At 43.5% G+C, this 15,895-nt stretch overlaps 1 protein-coding gene across 1 annotated transcript; it reads left to right on the forward strand.

Moving 5' to 3' along the window:
* Positions 1-300: 300 nt before the first annotated feature.
* MTHFSD (methenyltetrahydrofolate synthetase domain containing) lies at positions 301-15,341 on the forward strand. The gene is made up of 8 exons (XM_009880949.1): positions 301-329; positions 502-605; positions 2,125-2,238; positions 2,830-2,943; positions 5,055-5,145; positions 6,032-6,144; positions 6,359-6,484; positions 14,674-15,341. Exons 1-8 carry the CDS (start codon positions 302-304, stop codon positions 15,187-15,189), a joined length of 1,206 nt encoding a protein of 401 aa, XP_009879251.1. The 5' UTR covers position 301; the 3' UTR covers positions 15,190-15,341.
* The last annotated feature ends 554 nt before the right edge of the window (positions 15,342-15,895 follow it).

Consider the following 15,895-nt stretch of genomic DNA (forward strand, 5'->3'; position numbering starts at 1 on the left):
AGGCCCAAGTTCCCACACGGCCTTTACCCCACACAACGCGGGGGGGGGGGGGCGCCCCGGCAGGACTACTGCCTTCCCCCTCCCGGGGAGGGGGGAGATCTCCTCGCCTGGGCAAAGACGGGCCAAGAGCGGCCCTTCCCCGCCCCGGACAGCCCCACAACCGCCATCCCCCTCCGCCTGCCCCACTCCTCCGCTTCGCCTTCGAGACTTTTTGGCCTCTGCGGGCCGCCGTGGGCGCGTGCGGGAGGGGCGGGGCTAAGCCGCAGGCTCCTCCCCTCCCTCCCTCTCGCTCCCCGCCGCCATGCAGGGGGGCGTGCGGCTGCGCGCGGGTGAGCGGCGCGCGGGGAGGGGCGGGCCTGCGTCACGGCGCGGGCGGGGGGAGCGCGAGCGCGGCCGTTGGGCTGAGGGAGGGGGGATGGCGGGGCCGGGCCGGCGGTGGCAGCGCTCCCCCGTGAGGCGGCCGATCCGCCCGCTCGTCCCCTCAGCTCTGCTTTCCTCCAGGTGCCTCCAAGCAGGACATCCGGGAGAAGGTGTGGGACTACCTGGAGGGCAGCGGCCTAGCCGCCTTCCCGCGGCCCGTGCACCGCCGCATCCCCAACTTCAAGGTACGGCGACCTGGCTGCGGGTCTGGGCCGCTGCCTCCCTCTAACCACAGCCTCGGGCTCTGGGGACCGGAGCCCAGGCCGGGAGGGGTCCGTCCCCCCCCTCCCCAGCCCCTGCAGTTCTCTGCCTGTCGCCGCAGCCCGCAAACAGGCAGCTGCGAACCACCCCTTGTGGGGTTGGTGAGTGACGGTAGAGGGTGGCAGAGCTCTGAAAAACACCATCCCAAGCACAGCACGACGTACATAACTTACAGCGAATAAAGAAATGCAGGTATCTGTACCTGACAAGATGTGGTAGGTGTGTGCTGCATGTTTAATCCATGGATACAAAAGCACCTTGTGAATGAGATAAATATATTTATGCGTTGGCAAACTGAGGCATTCAGAACTCGATCTCACTCCCCAGAAGCTTCGGCAGGTCCATTGGGATGGAAAGCTGAGGTCACCCGTCTTGTAGGACTTCGCCGAGGATTACACAGTGTGCTGCTGAAATGGGAATGGTGGCCAAGTTATTACTGGCAAAGTGCTGCTGGGCAGTGGTGGGAGAGCACTTCCTCCTCTGGCTTCATTGTGTCCCTAGTTTGATGGCTGGGAGAAAGAAATAAGAGGACTTTCAAGTGTTCAGTTAACTCAGGCCACCCCTTTACCGACTGCCCGTTTTAATCCATGCTCAAGGTGTGCAGCCACGTATCTGTCATATGTTGAAGAAGTGATGACCAAAATAGCATTGTGGGGATGTGTGTTGGGTGTTTTCACCCATGAGCAGCATTAGGGAGTGGGCTCTACTTTTGCTCAAGAGACTGGCAGAACATTCTGCCTTAGTTTGGAGCTGCGGTACAATAGGCACTGAAGCGGGTGGAGGAAGCCTGAGAATATCATGCCCTTAAGCAAGGGAATATCAGCCTAAATTACAAAAGGAACATGTGCTCTGCTAAGCTTGAACACCTTACTTAGTTAAGAAGTCAATCTTCTGAGTTCAGTATAGTCTCTGTAAAGAGAGAGCCTTGTCTAGAAAGTCTTCATCTGAAAGACTGTCCGACTATGGCTAACATTTAAAGAAATCTATTTATATTTGTTGACTAAAAAGGGAACTTGGTCTCCAGCTTTCAGTTAGGTGTGAATGAGGGTGAAGTTAGGCAAAGTGAGTGTACTTGGATCCCTTCTTTTTCAGAGGCCTGCAAGATATTAATCAATTGCTGAGCATCTGTTGGTATGTGAGTTTCCCATAGAGAAAATTGCAAAATTAGCAGTATGTCTCTCACTTAAAATCTGAGGAAATCAGCCTTTATAGGATGAAAGATTGTAAATTTCCCATCTCTGCTGTGAACTCCTTGGTGATGCACTGATATCTTGTGAAAACAGGGTGCCTCCCATGCGGCGACAAGGCTTCTGGGTTTACAGGAGTTCAAAGCTGCCAGTACTGTAAAAATAAATCCTGATGCTCCCCAGAAGAATGCTCGCTTTCTAACGCTGGAAGTAAGTGAATGTATTCTCTTCTCTCTTGATTCCTTTCTTCACGCAGGGGTCTGACCAGGCTTGCTGCTCTATTAAAGAGCTGGATGTGTTCAACAGAGCACGTGAGATTAAAGTGGATCCTGACAAACCTCTAGAAGGTGTTCGGCTAGCGGTGCTGCAGGTAAAAGCACCTTTGCACCCCTAAGGAGAAGACTGGGACAGAGTGCAAGCACTTGGTGGCATCTCATGGTCAGCGCTTGCCATTTCCTGGTGGGAGCTTTACCAGTCCTAAGCCTCATGAGGTTGCTCATGTAAGGATGTCTTTGCCTTTTTGGCAAATGTCGAAGGTGCAGGTAGGGTTTGTGGAAAAGAATATGTTTCTGCAGAGCAATAGCTGTTCCATTGTCATTGTATTCTTATTCCCTGAAACATGTAAGGTAGCCTCGCCTCAAATTACCTTACATTGGTCACAAGATGAATGTGTGACAGACTTACCTCAGACCTATGCATGTTCGCTAGCTTATATGCATAGCTCATTTGTAGACATGCACTTTAGAGCAGTCGGTATGTCTTGCCATCTATTTCTTAAATAAAATCTTATCTGGAATTTTGCTGTACTGGAGGGGACTCATCTACAAGTGCTACGCAATCAACAATGCTAATTGCTCTGTAGCAAATAAGATGATTAACCACATGGAGACCTATGGGACAGTAAAAGTATTTCTTTAGTGTCCCACCTCCTTTTAATGTGATAACTTCTTTTGTTACACAGGCAAGGAAGACTTTGTTAGTTCCCACACCACGTCTGAGAACTGGACTGTTCAATAAGATTGTTCCACCTTCAGGTGCAACTAAGGAGATCCTGCGAATATGTGCTACGTCTCAAGTAGGAATGAAAAAGGCGGGGGGTCTGAATTCAGTTGTAGAAGAGTGTTGTGTTGTGATAGTCCAGCTAGAAGTTGGAAAATCAGATGCTACCTGAAACAGTGTTCTGCTAGTATGTTACTCTTGTGTTTGTGTACGCATCCATCATTAATATTTTTTTTTCTTGGTACTTAAATTATGAGGAAGTTTAGTCTTTTCGCTGTATTTTATTAGCAAAATGGTATCTATATTTTGTGATGCTTTTTGGAACATTGTGAGCAACGTTCATTGGTGACTTAGATCTTTAGGTTTCTGATAAATAGTAGTCCTATATTCTTCTGCAGTTTTGAGCTAGCAAACCCTATAAAGAATATTTTAATGTTTACCATTTTTTCATAATCTGGTTAATAAAATATTAGGTGTTACTAAATAGGAAAGATCAATTCTTTCAGAATCCTAAGTCTAAAGAAACATTAATTCTGTCATTTGCACCAACGGAAGTAAAAAATGTGTTAGCAGTTTTCTTCTGAAATATGGTATGCTGCTGCCCTCTGGTGTTAAAATATCGTACTGTACAGCTAAAGTCATTTGGCAGAGAAACCTGCAGTATTTTATCCGCATCTTTATTTGATACGAAAACGTAACTTGTACAAAATGAATTGGCCAGCTATATAGGTTTTATTTCTTTCTTTATCTCCTGCTAAAGGCAATAAAGTTCTACGGTAATCTTGTATACAACTGAGGGTCATAAATGGATGGTAATTAAGAGCGACTTTCTTTGTTGGAAGTTCTATTAAAGTCATTAGCTAATTAAGCTTTTCAGGGCTGAAGAGCACTTTTGAAAGAGACCTTTCTCTTGACCTGCTTCAGGCCTCATATCAGATCTGTGATCTTACCACCATGTGTCTGGCTTTTCCCCCAACCAGGGATACTAATGAATAAATGCTATTAGCAGTTTATATTTACAAAGCACTGTGTGAACAATTCTTGCCACACTGCTCTGAAGTGGATAATGAACATTATTACTGATAGTCAGCCAAAAATTACTGATCTTTTGGGGTTTGTGCTCTACACAGAAAATGTTTGGCTTTTTATTGTGAGGATTAACTTAGCACAAAGTTGAATTGGTGTGAGGAGGATTTACATTACACTGTGCCCATATACTAAGAGAGAATGAATCACAAGATACCTTTTTAAAAGTTCTAAACCTCCAATGTTTGAAAATCCAAGTAAACACTATTTTTAATTTCTGCAGCTCTGGACAGAATTTTGTTAGGATATGTTTTTAGAGAGGAGCCTGAAGAGGGGTGGGTGAGAATGAGGAGGGAGAGAGCGGAAGAAAAAAAGGATGGCAGGGCTGTGTGAGGTTTTTCTTTTCACTTGTCAGGAACAGTCTCTTTTCCTGTTCATTAGTATCTTAGATAGAAGGTTTTGGTAAAGATAGCTTAGCTTGGCAGTGGCGCATCCCGAATGATGATCACACAGCAAAGTGTTAAGGAATGAAGTCTCAGGGCACACCTAGGCAGCTTTGGAAGGTGCTTTTAAAGATACAGGTGTGGAGAAACAGACAGTGCAGTGGATGCCGTGTGAAATGGAGAGTGATCCAGCTTGTGTACCTGGTTGTGCTTCAGTGAAGGATTTTGTGTGACTTTAGACAAGCAGCTTAACATCTTTATGCTGTAGCTCTGTGTCTAAATTATTTTTGTGACAATTAATTTAAGAATTTGTAGTGCTCTGATATTCCTCATGGGCATGAATTTACATATTATGACTCTTAAGTTAGTAGTAGTAGTAGGGTCGAAAGTGTCATTTGCCCTCATTTTTAGAAATACATGTCCAATAAAGGATTTCAAAATATGAGGGTTTGATCCTAAATAAGTAACCTTGCTTAGAAAAGTGCCCACCTCCCTTAGCCCTCCTTGAAGTCTGCCAAAAACCTTGCCACTGTAGTAGGGAATGTATTCTAGGATTCCCTAGAGGATAACTTTCCAGACATGTAGAGCTTGGCTATACATGGAAGAAACACTTTGAAACGTGGGGAGTTGCTTGGATTTATCAAAATATTCTGGGTTTCTGCCTCACTGGTTGGAAGACTCTGCACTCTGCGAACTGAAAATTATGTGTTTCTTGCAGGGTATAAAAGAGTACAGTGTGCCTGTGGGTCTTGATGGGAAAGCACGAGTGGACTTGGTTGTTGTAGGATCAGTGGCTGTCTCTGAAAAAGGTAAGATAAACCCTTGTAGGCTTTTCAGGAGGAGGGTCTTAAGTCATGATTCACAATGTCAGTAGGCTACACTACGTGTTCCTTTTGGCAGACCCGAACATATCTTTGGGACTGAATTATTGTCTTGACTTCTGTCTCTTCTGTGTGACAAGTCACTGATCCCAATCCAACCAGGAAGAATCGATGTCTGCTTTACAGCAATACCACCAGGACTCCTGGTGCAGACAGTGGTGTAGTTTAAAGCGTGCAGGCCAGTGTTTTGGCCTTCGGTAGAACTATTCAGGCAAGCAATTATTTATTTTTTTGTTGTTTTTTAAAAGAATCGGAGGGCTTCCTGTTCAGAGGATCTGCTCTGCTCTCACAGGGTGTGTGAAAGGACATGTGTTATAGATGATGTTTAGTACCTATTTGGGGATCAGATTTTGCATTTTCTAGTTTTTTGAAGACCTGCTGCTGGTGAAAATTTTTCCACTAACTTTATTATCCATTGCCTAAAAATAACATGCTCTTTGTGTGCAACCCAGACTCCTCTTTACCCACATGAAGTTAACCTATGTTTGACATTAATAGAGGTTTCTAATTGCCATGGGTAAAAAGGCTTCTATGTTAACTGAATTGGACTAAAGTTGGTTTATTCTGAATGGGAGGCTCCTGGGATCCTGTAGGAGTTAATTGAAACTGATGATTTATATTAATTTCAGTGGTGATTACAAGGAAAGTTGCATTCTGTGAGAGACACTGATCTGAATTTTTCCCAAGTTACAATTCTGTGCTTGGTTTGTCTGTTGCAGACTGTTTAGTTTAATTGCAAGCTTTTGACGGTTACCATCCTTTCCACTCTGTTGTTCTTGTGTTCTCTATCACCGTTTGCTTTTGTGTGTTTTAGGCTGGAGAATTGGAAAAGGGGAAGGTTATGCAGACATGGAATATGCAATGATGATGTCAATGGGTGCAGTGCAGGAAGATACACCTGTAATTACTATTGTGCATGACTGTCAGGTAAATTAAAATATCCACTCTTGAGTGATGAGTCAGAAATGTGTGCTACTAAATGGTATGTCTCAAGAAGAGACTTGGAATGATGTTGGTGTAGCATCTTTACTTTGTTTCCACTATCATTGACAGATTTTCATATGTTGCAAGACATCAGGAATGGCGTGCAACTTTAGTGAATTTGTTTTTAACTATTTACCAAATCTCTTGTTCCTTGTAGGTGGTTGACATAGCAGAAGAGCTCCTCGATAATCATGATTTAACTGTGGATTATATACTCACTCCAACAAGAACTATCAAGACTAATTGCAAACGACCAAAACCTCAGGGAATAATATGGCATAAGGCAAGTTACGTCTGCTAACGGTTGCTTACTGGTACTGACGTTCTGTTGATAAGTCCCCCATTTTTACATATAAACACATTTGTGGCATTAGAAATACTTGGAAAAGGAGCAAATGTGTTTGTCAGATGAAACAAAACAATAGCATATGTGTTCGGTGTTTTTTAAGTGGTAATAGTGAGGAGAAGAAATATGTTATTGAATTTGAGGTTGCTGTATCAAATGGATTATAGGGTGAAAGTCCCTGGAAACGTTGTTTGTGGATTGTTAAGATAAACATATTTCTTGTAGTTGCTTGCAGTATAATAGTCTATGTAAGCTGAGGGGCTTCTCCACATTATGTTCTATTCCTCAGTGCTCATTGAAATTGGCTCTGTTCGTTTTCTGGAGACAGTACCATGGCATTAGGCTGTGTGGAATGGGTAGAATATGTGCCGCTCTGGTTGTGAAAGGAAAGCGTGACCTAGTGGCTGATACCTTGCTGTTTACATAGTGGATGTATGGGACTAACTTTCGAAGGATAGATGAATTTGTGGCTGGAGCTCATTTTCAGGTGGAGGAATAGTGACTTTATACTGCTTTAAATCATGAATCATTATTTATTGATAAATATTGTTTTATGCGTTTGACCTCCCCTTCCCCCAAGATTGTCAGAAACTTTAGCAGCTTCATAAATGGTTTCAGAAAAGCATTTAGTGAATTGTTTTACTGGAAGTTCATGCTGGGAAAACTTTTTCTTTGTCATTAGACTTTCATTCCTAAAATCATCCCGTTAGGGAGCAGACGCAATCCCGCGTGACTGAGTCGCAGCAGGAGTACTGAAATGAGCAATAGCACTGAAATGTCTTGCAGAAACCACTGAGGAATTATTAGTGAATACTTCTAGGGAAATCAAGAGTTGTTTGTTAAGCACTTGCCAACCAGCAAAAAGAGTTAAATTTGTTAAGGTAATGTATCTACAACAAACAATTCTGGCCAGTACTATTTTTATTCCTATGGTGGGAGAGTATTTTACCCTGCCAGTGGTTGAGGATTTGAGGTTATAAATAAATAAATAAAAGCTCTGTCTGTACTAGTGCATTTTTTCCACTGAATTATTTTTGAATCATAATTTTTTTAGGATATTATTGAATGTAATTGTTTTGAAGGCCTACCCCTTGTGCTCCATCCATCTTGCCAACATATTTTTGATCACGGGCTGTCTTAATGTCAGACTTCAATCTCAGTAAAACTTACTAACGCTTTTTTCTTTTTTTTTTTTTCTGTCTGATTCCCTTTAGCAGCGACATTTTTCAAAGGTCTGGGGAACACGGTGTCTTGCAGGGGCCATTAAACTTTTGGCAACTTTTACCACTCATGAAAAGTCAGTCAGTCCCAAGCAATGTATCAAATTTGATGTTACCTTTGCGTTTCTTTGCTCTTTAGAGAAAAAAATCAAGATCAGTGTTATAATATACACCCTATAAACTAATGAAGTATTTGCCACAGCTCCTTTGTGCTTGCGTCTAAAGCTTGAGGAGATGCTTGGTAGAGTCATATCTAAAGCTTGCGCCACACTGAATTTAGCCAGTTGGCACGAGACAGTGGAACTTTTTTTTCTATAGTAATCTCTATATTAGTGGCATTTTCTGAAACATACAGCTCAGTGAATTTTCTACAGTTTTCACGGAGAATGGAGCACATTACACAGTTGAGCCTTTATTTGAATATTTGAATGTTGATTTAACACCTAAAACTGTTTTTGGCTGTTCTTCAGAGCGTATGTTGATTAGATAAGAATATTGGAGAATACTAGTCAATACAGGGGTAATCATTACATTTCTGTTGTTCTGGGAACGAAGTTTTGTGTCTACATGAAGAAGAAAGCAATTAGCATTATTCTTTCATGGGGAGCTGAACAACTTCTGTATGTTTTGTTTGTGATTGTGGTGATAATGGGATGATCAACCTCTTGCACACAGAGTCTTGGAGGTGGGAGGTCTAGTTAATCGGCAGGGTGTTAGAAATGCAGGATTTGATACGGGCTACTTAAGTGTTTGTCCTTTGACTTTTCCTGGCTGCTTCTACATCCTTTCCTCTTCCTTTTCTCTACAACCTTTTCTCCTTCAAATCCTGGCTTTACTGGTGCATTTCTGCTCCTCGGAGCAAAACTAAATGAACCGAGAGGTAGTGGGTAAATAAATAATCCGCTTCTAAATATGGTGTTTTGTCAACAGAAAGTAGCTTAACTTTATTGTTGTGTGATGTGTAAAATACATTGCAAAAAAGTTCATCCTTCAGGAACATGGCTGGATCAAGCCAAGACAATGATTTAAGAGGTTAAATTAAAGGTGTTTGCAAACATGGGATTACCGCTAAGCATTGTTGCAAAGTATTTGCTTTCCTGAAGCTGATAGGTTAAATAGTCATTAATACATACACTCTGTTTTCAGCTCAGAAGTGCTAAGGTACTTAGGTAGCAAACAAAATGCATGTCTCCAGGCTAGATTTCTGTGCTTGAAGAGGTACTGCATTTTCCTGGAGTGTTTTTGTTTGTGCTATGTAGGAAGGAAGTAGTGTGTCAAATATGGGGATGGGGTAAATAGGTGTTACTCTGTGAGTAAATAATTCACTTCTTGGGGTAATTGGCGTGATTTGCCCTCAGATACCTCCTTTCAGTTCTTCTCAGTGCAGAATTTCCAGCTGAGCTATTTTCTTGCTGTCAAGGTAGCAAACAGGAAGATGTTAATTACTTGCTGTGATTTGTGTCACAGAAATCCTGATTTAAAGACTTCCAAGGAAGTATAAAAGCCACAATATTATTAATACCAAAGAAGCATTATCGGTATCAGTGCTAAGCACTCGAGAAAGACATCTAAATACAAAGGCAGTACTGTGGAGTACACTGGAGTGTTTCTGCATCTGCGTTCAGGTTTGTGAGAAATCAGTATGTGCTCTTGGAGGACAGCAAGAGCTGCTAAGAGCTCAGCGCTGTGGAAAACTTTATTTGGATGCCAGTGGAGAACTATTTGGCTTCATCTGTCTTGAAAATCTAACCCATTGTTTCTGGGAACTCTAAATTCATGAAACAACTTACTTTCTCATTTAGTATTTTGTATGGGTAGCTGTGATCTTTATCTGCGACACTGTCTATTATATTTGTCACAATTATGAAGTTATTTGTGCTGTGCTTATTTTAAATTGACACTATACAGACCAATTAAAATATTTGGGGTCATGAAGAGGGAAATGAGAATAGTTGGTGGAAAAATCACAAGATTCTAGCAAGAATTTCCTTCTGTTTCTTTAATCATTCTTTTGCTGCAAATTTTATAGAAGTAGGAAAAGATTTTTCCCAAAATGAAATTAATAGGGGGGAATCCCTGGGTCTAATGTTGAAAGAGTTTAGCATGCAGTGGCAGAGATGGAAACTATTGACAGCAAACAGCTTTTGATTCGGGTCTGTGGTAGAACATTTGGAAAGTAAAATGATGTTGTTTTAAAGCTCAAAAAATTCACACGTTGTAGCTGGCAAAACCTTCATCAGGGACTCAGTGTTGCCATCAGAAGAAAATTGCTGTCAGTTTAGCCAAGGTTTGTTTTATTTTGTTTTTTCAGAAGGATAGCGTGAGCAGGGCATGCTTCCACGCGTGGTTAAACATCTCAACACCTTTGCAAATCTGACCCTTGCTGCAGAGTCCATGGAATCAGTTTTTGCTGATGAATTCCAAATGTGGGTTGCATAAGTTTCTCCTGAGGGACACTAGCAGACTTCATGGGCTGCCAGCTCCCAGAAATATGCCCTCGGATTGCGTGCACATATTTGGACATTTTGTGCAAATGAATGATAAAATATTCGACTGTGCTGGCCCGTCCTAGCTGTCTTGGCTTTGTCTGTGCTTTAAACCCCTGTGAGCTCAGTGCTCCTTGACACAAGCAACTGATTAAGGAGACAACACGAGAAGTGGGCTCTGTCCTGGAGGCCTCTATGAGGAGTCTAGGATCAGAGACCCCTCAGGGTGGGCAAAGATGAATCATTCAAACACCTTCTGCATACCAAGGTCAATATTTGGAAGGGCTGGTGGATCTGCTCTACTTTTGATTGGTCTTGTTCACAGCCTTCCATGACAGGGCAGGGCAGCAGCAGCATCTGTCTCCATCTTGAGCCATGTGTTCTTATATCCGTTGCTGTGTGCAGATGGGTAGCTGTGTGAAGCAGAATTAAATAGCAGACCTAACGTGCTCTCCATTCTATAGCTGTCCTTCCCTCATCTGCCGTACATCACAACTGCACCGCCTCTGCTGCCAGGGAAATCAAAGTGGTGTTTGGCTTGGCCTGCACTGTATCAAGGGTCAGCATTACTCATTCTGTCAGAGGACAAACACATCTTTCATTTTCCCCAGCAAAATATTGAAAGTGGCTACATTCACTGTTCTGGAATAACAGAGGTTGAAGAGAGCCCTAATGTTCCAGCAGAGATGTTGCAGAAGTCCATCTGCCACTACATTGTTTTGGGACCAAACCAGGTGTCATAAGAATGGATGCTCAGGGTTAAGTGCTGGGAGATTTGTGTTGGCTGTCAGCATTCAAGACTGTTTTCTTCAGGTTTCTGTCAGAAAGGGGCCACATTTCCCTTCTCAGCTCCTTTCCCATAGCCCGGTAATTGTGTGCCAGAAGAATTCATCTACCCTGCTGTCCTCTTTCCCCAAGGCTCTCCCAGCTATGGCAGGGAGTAGGCAGGATTGTTAAATGATTAATTGCCTTTGGTGGAGTTATTTTTAACCTGAATCACTTTAGTTACTGAGTTTACAGCACAGACCCACAAGCACTTCTCTTGGCCAACCCCAGAGGGCTGAAGTACGGAACTGGCCTGGGAATTGGTGGTCAAGGGATAATAGGAAACTTCTTCAGCTGGCTTCACTGCCAAAGCCAATCATTTAGCTAAATCCCAACACTCAATACAAAGTTTACAAACATCAATAAATGGTTTGGCCTTGACTTTATAGAGATGGGGGAAGCAAGGGAAGAAGCTTCCTCCACTGGGTTTGCCCAGGTCCACATAACTGGATCAACCAGACTTGGGGTAGAACCCAAGCCCCGTGCATCCTGGTTTAGCCTGAAGCAGTAGGCAAGGCTGGGGAGGAGTGACCAGCCGGCACAGGACCAAGAAACGTGCAGCTTGTTTGAAAGAGAGGAGGAATATCTTTGGCCTCTCTCCACATGGAAATAAATCATTGCAATCCTCCACAGCTCACAAGACAAAAGAAACTTTTTGCATGATCGTAATTAGCAACACATTGTACTACCACGGAGTTCTTTTGTTTGCTATTTTGCAACAGAGCACAGCGAGCTTTTTCCTCTCCTCTGCCACCCACTGCCCCCTTTGCCCTTTTGGCTGTCACCCCCTACACCCCAAAAAAGGTAGCGAATTGGTTTGATGAATAGAAACTCTGAAATCCCAAACTAAGTTTCTGCCTTTCCTTGACATAAAAGTGTGGGAAAATAGGGAAGGATTTGAAAGCTTTGGCCCAGCTGACTCTCCTAGACCCCAGGGAAAACAGCCCTTAAGGTAAATCCTCTGTCTGTCTTTTGTGGCAGAACGATGTCAGTTGACAGTGTCATAACTTGTCTAATGTAGGTTTTTTACAGAATGTTTTCTATTACAAAAAAAAATCCAAGTGCCAGATCAACTGCCTGTGTTGCTTTGGTACTGTAAAGGCTACTTACTGTTACATCTGCACAGGGCTGAATTTAAGGTAATGATAGGTTCGCTTCATGGTGGTGTTTTATCAGAGCTTCAGCTTTTATAGAAAACAACAATTCATAGTCCTCAAAAAGACATACATGCTGTTGTAACTACATCTTCCCGAGTTTGCAGGGAGCCTGAAACAGTAGCTCCAAGAGCTCCAGTCAGATGCCAACAACTACTGGGCACTCTAGTGAGAGGAGAGGCCGTGTTGAAGCCTGGCCAGTTGAAGTCTCTTAGAGAGTGTACTGGCCCCTGGATTATTTAAATCCTCTCCTTGGTTTGTCCTTGAAAGGCTGGGAGTTCCAGAGATCATCCTCTCAGTGCCCATCTCTTTGATTCCCTTAATCTACAAAGTGGTAAGGGTTTGCCCTTGGTAGCATTGATCTTTCTAACTAAACACACGGTCCATGCCTTGGGAACTGAGTTTAATTTCAGGGTGAAAGGAACTGTACGTACACTTAGTAAGAGGTTGAGGTTGTGCTTTGGACCCAGGAGTGATTAGTTGCATGAGAATAGAAAAATGTTTTTCCTGTTTGGTTTAATTAGCATAGAGCTTACATTTCACATAGAAATTTGACAGAGGACAACAAATGTTCCTAATTGTTGGCCAGTAAAAACAAAGTAAGATGGCTTCAGCCATTGGTTTGATGTTGTATCGCCCAGGGAAGGGGAGTTTGCTGTCAAACACAGCAGTCTGAATTCTTGGCTGAGAAAAACAAATCAGTCCAAGAATCCACAGAGCAATAACTATTCAAAATCTGAAAATGGCGTGTACCTTTCAGAGTGCGGAGGCTCCCAAAGCCCCAGAGGAAGTCCTTGCCTCCCTGTGCTGGCTGCCAGATCAGGCCAGATTTGTTCAGAAGTTGTTCTCAGTCATAAAGTTTGCTTGTTTAAAGGGGCTGATCCCAAAGATCTTGAATCTGGGTCTGCAGTGTGGCAGAATGGAGGTGGCCTCTGTGCATACTGGTTAGTCCTATTCTGCTGTTGGAAGTTATATTAACATGATAGGGCTAGGACAGTAAATGATGTTTTTATTTAGTTTCAGCCTGAAATAAAGCTTCGTTTGCTCCTCAGAAGAGGAGTCCTGGGAATGTTTAATAGACTTCTGTTGACTGGCTTTCCTGTTACCTAAACCTAACATTGCCCTCACCTTGTCTTTGATTTTACTCAAGTCACTTCAGAGCTTGCCTACAGATCTGTAAATTTAGACCTTATGTGGTGCAGCCAGATCCAAACTCACTGTGACTGTAATTGTAGAACCAGGAATTCAGGAGCTCTGAGATGAGAGAGGTCTGAACTGGGAGATCTGCAGGCATATTCTAGCCAGGATATGCCAGTGCTAGCCCAGCACAGCCTGCTGGGTCGTGGCAGCTTATAAGCTTGGGTGCAAGTACCCTGCTAGAGTGGCTTGCTCACGCTGTGTGGGCTACTAGCTTGGGTCTCTGCTAGCTCAGGCATCGCTCCCCTAGGCTCTGTTTTGCTCCCTAAATTTAAGAATTGGATCTTGTGTTGATGGATGTTCTGCTTGTCCAGCAGCCAAGTACGAATTATTCCTCCTTCCAACTGCAGTCTGCAAGCCAAGAGCTAGACCACATTAGCTAGGGAACCACTGCGTTTCCTGCCAGTCTCTGAGTGCAGCCTGGGGCATCTCATGCCTGAGATGGATAGGGTTCAGCTGTTGAGAGGAAGAGCCCTTCCAGAAAAGCTGCTTGTGAACTGGGGGTGGATGGAAGGGATAGAGGGTTCACAGTTTTGAAGCAGAGTGTCCGGGCGCTGTTCCGTTCTGTGATCCAACCCAGCAGACTGGTGTGGGATCTGATGAGTAGCTGCGGGCGGTGTGTGAGGTCAGATGACAAGAGAGAGGCTGTGGTGATGTGCCACAACCAGAGAACGTGCCTCCAGCTGGGCCCACACTCATAGGAGCCCTGCTACAAGGCACGCTCCCCAGCTGCAAACTTAACACCATCGTCCCTCCCCATTGTATGACCCAGCCTACGGGATATCCTGTGTTGGGGGAAAAGAGTGTGAGGAGGTCTGTGGAATGAAAGTGCCTGATGGTCTGATGAATTGTCGGCGTATAAGACTCTGCCAGAGCAGGAGCACAGGCCCTCGGTCAAAGCAAATATTAAGGGATAACAATAAGAATACGAATCTGAAAGCACCCTGATAAATAAATGTCAAAATCGAGTAGTTCTGAGTTTGGTTTTGATTTTCCTGCTGGATCTACATTGTGCTGCTTACTTAAAGAGTAACTAATGTTTATTTTTGTCCTGCAGTGTGTATTTAGGGAGCAGCATCAAAATCAGGCCAGCAATTAGTAACATTTTGAATGCTCTGGCACTCTGAATGGTAGCAATGTAATAAGGTTCCTCTCTTTTTATGGCACAAATGGGTCCTGATGGTCGTCTCCTTTTTCTGGAAGGGGAGAAATCTCATAATTGTATCTGTCTTCCTCCTTTTTAGGTCAGCTATGAGATGCTGGAAAAAATCCCCATCCTAAAGAGCCTTCGATACAGAGAGAAGCAGACTGGCAAGGATGTTACCCTCCAAGATGAACATTCAGGCTTGGCAAATGCCAACGCACCAGCAGTGTCGAATGAGGCAGCGATGGCTGAAAATACAGGACCGCAGGCCGCAACGGGCTCAGCTCAAATGGGACAACATTATGTTGAAAGTGATTCTTTAAATCCCAGATTAGGGGGATCTGGCATGATTACTACCGTGTATGTGGGGAGCATACCTCCCAGCGTAAGAGTGAGCGAGCTGAAATGTGCTTTAAGGGAATTCAATGCAACTCCTTTACGACTGAATTGGCAAGGAGCACAGCACAGGGCTTTTCTCGATTACAAGGATAAAGCAACCGCAGAGAGTGCTGTATCCTCTTTGAAAGGCTTGAGCCTCGGGGGTAATACTTTGCGAGTTGAGCTGGCCAAGAATCAGAGAAACAAAGGGCAAGTAGAAATCAATAGTCAGAAATGAATATGAATAGAGGAAAAACAAATAGGCGTGTTTTCATTGTTTTGTGAGAAGCCAACCTAAGTTTTCAAGGATATTAGTGTATCCTCTGATTACTGCAGGCTAAACAACAAAGTGCAAAGCCAACTTTTCAAACAAATGCGGCATACATCTCACACCTGACTTGCCTGCCTCATTCCTGCAGTTGTACATGCAAAGTGTATTTGCCAAGACAGATGACAGAGGGGCCATTTCTCTAAACGGTTACCCACAAATTACCCACACTCTGTGTATTTGTTTTTCATTGGCCGTGGGTTGATTTGCTGTTTGGTGTGTACATTTGTTAGGCCTGGATCAAAAACCTGCCCCTTGGTAGCTGTGTGCCACCACATGTAGCGAGGTGGTTATGTTCTGTCATCTAAAGGTTGTACCTGCAAATTTGTACTTGTTCACTTTAAAATGCAGCTGCAGAAAATCTGTCTTAATGGTTACAGTTCTGTTTACTAAAAGATGGGGTTTGCCTGTTGGGAGTTTTCAGCATATTTTTCCAAAATATGCCCAGAAGGAGAGATTGCCCTTTTTATGCTCTTGAAGAATGGCTGTGGAAACACTGGCTCAGCCACTGAGTTCCAGTAGTAGCTAGTAATATCAGGTGGAAGAGCTGGTAGCCCTTCTCAGCTTTGTTTTTCTAATCCAGCCCTTTGTAAACCTTATTTTTCTTATTTCAGTC

Source organism: Charadrius vociferus, unplaced genomic scaffold (genome assembly GCF_000708025.1).
Source record: "Charadrius vociferus isolate BGI_N301 unplaced genomic scaffold, ASM70802v2 scaffold493, whole genome shotgun sequence".
Lineage (NCBI taxonomy): Eukaryota > Metazoa > Chordata > Aves > Charadriiformes > Charadriidae > Charadrius > Charadrius vociferus.

What these genes read in the sequence shown, in the direction of transcription:
- MTHFSD (XM_009880949.1), top strand. Translation starts at nt 302, where the DNA reads ATGCAGGGGGGCGTGCGGCTGCGCGCGG. An exon ending in TTCGGCTAGCGGTGCTGCAG is followed by an intron (nt 2,239 to 2,829) that starts GTAAAAGCACCT and finishes TTTGTTACACAG; the next exon opens with GCAAGGAAGACTTTGTTAGT. An exon ending in GAATATGTGCTACGTCTCAA is followed by an intron (nt 2,944 to 5,054) that starts GTAGGAATGAAA and finishes TGTTTCTTGCAG; the next exon opens with GGTATAAAAGAGTACAGTGT.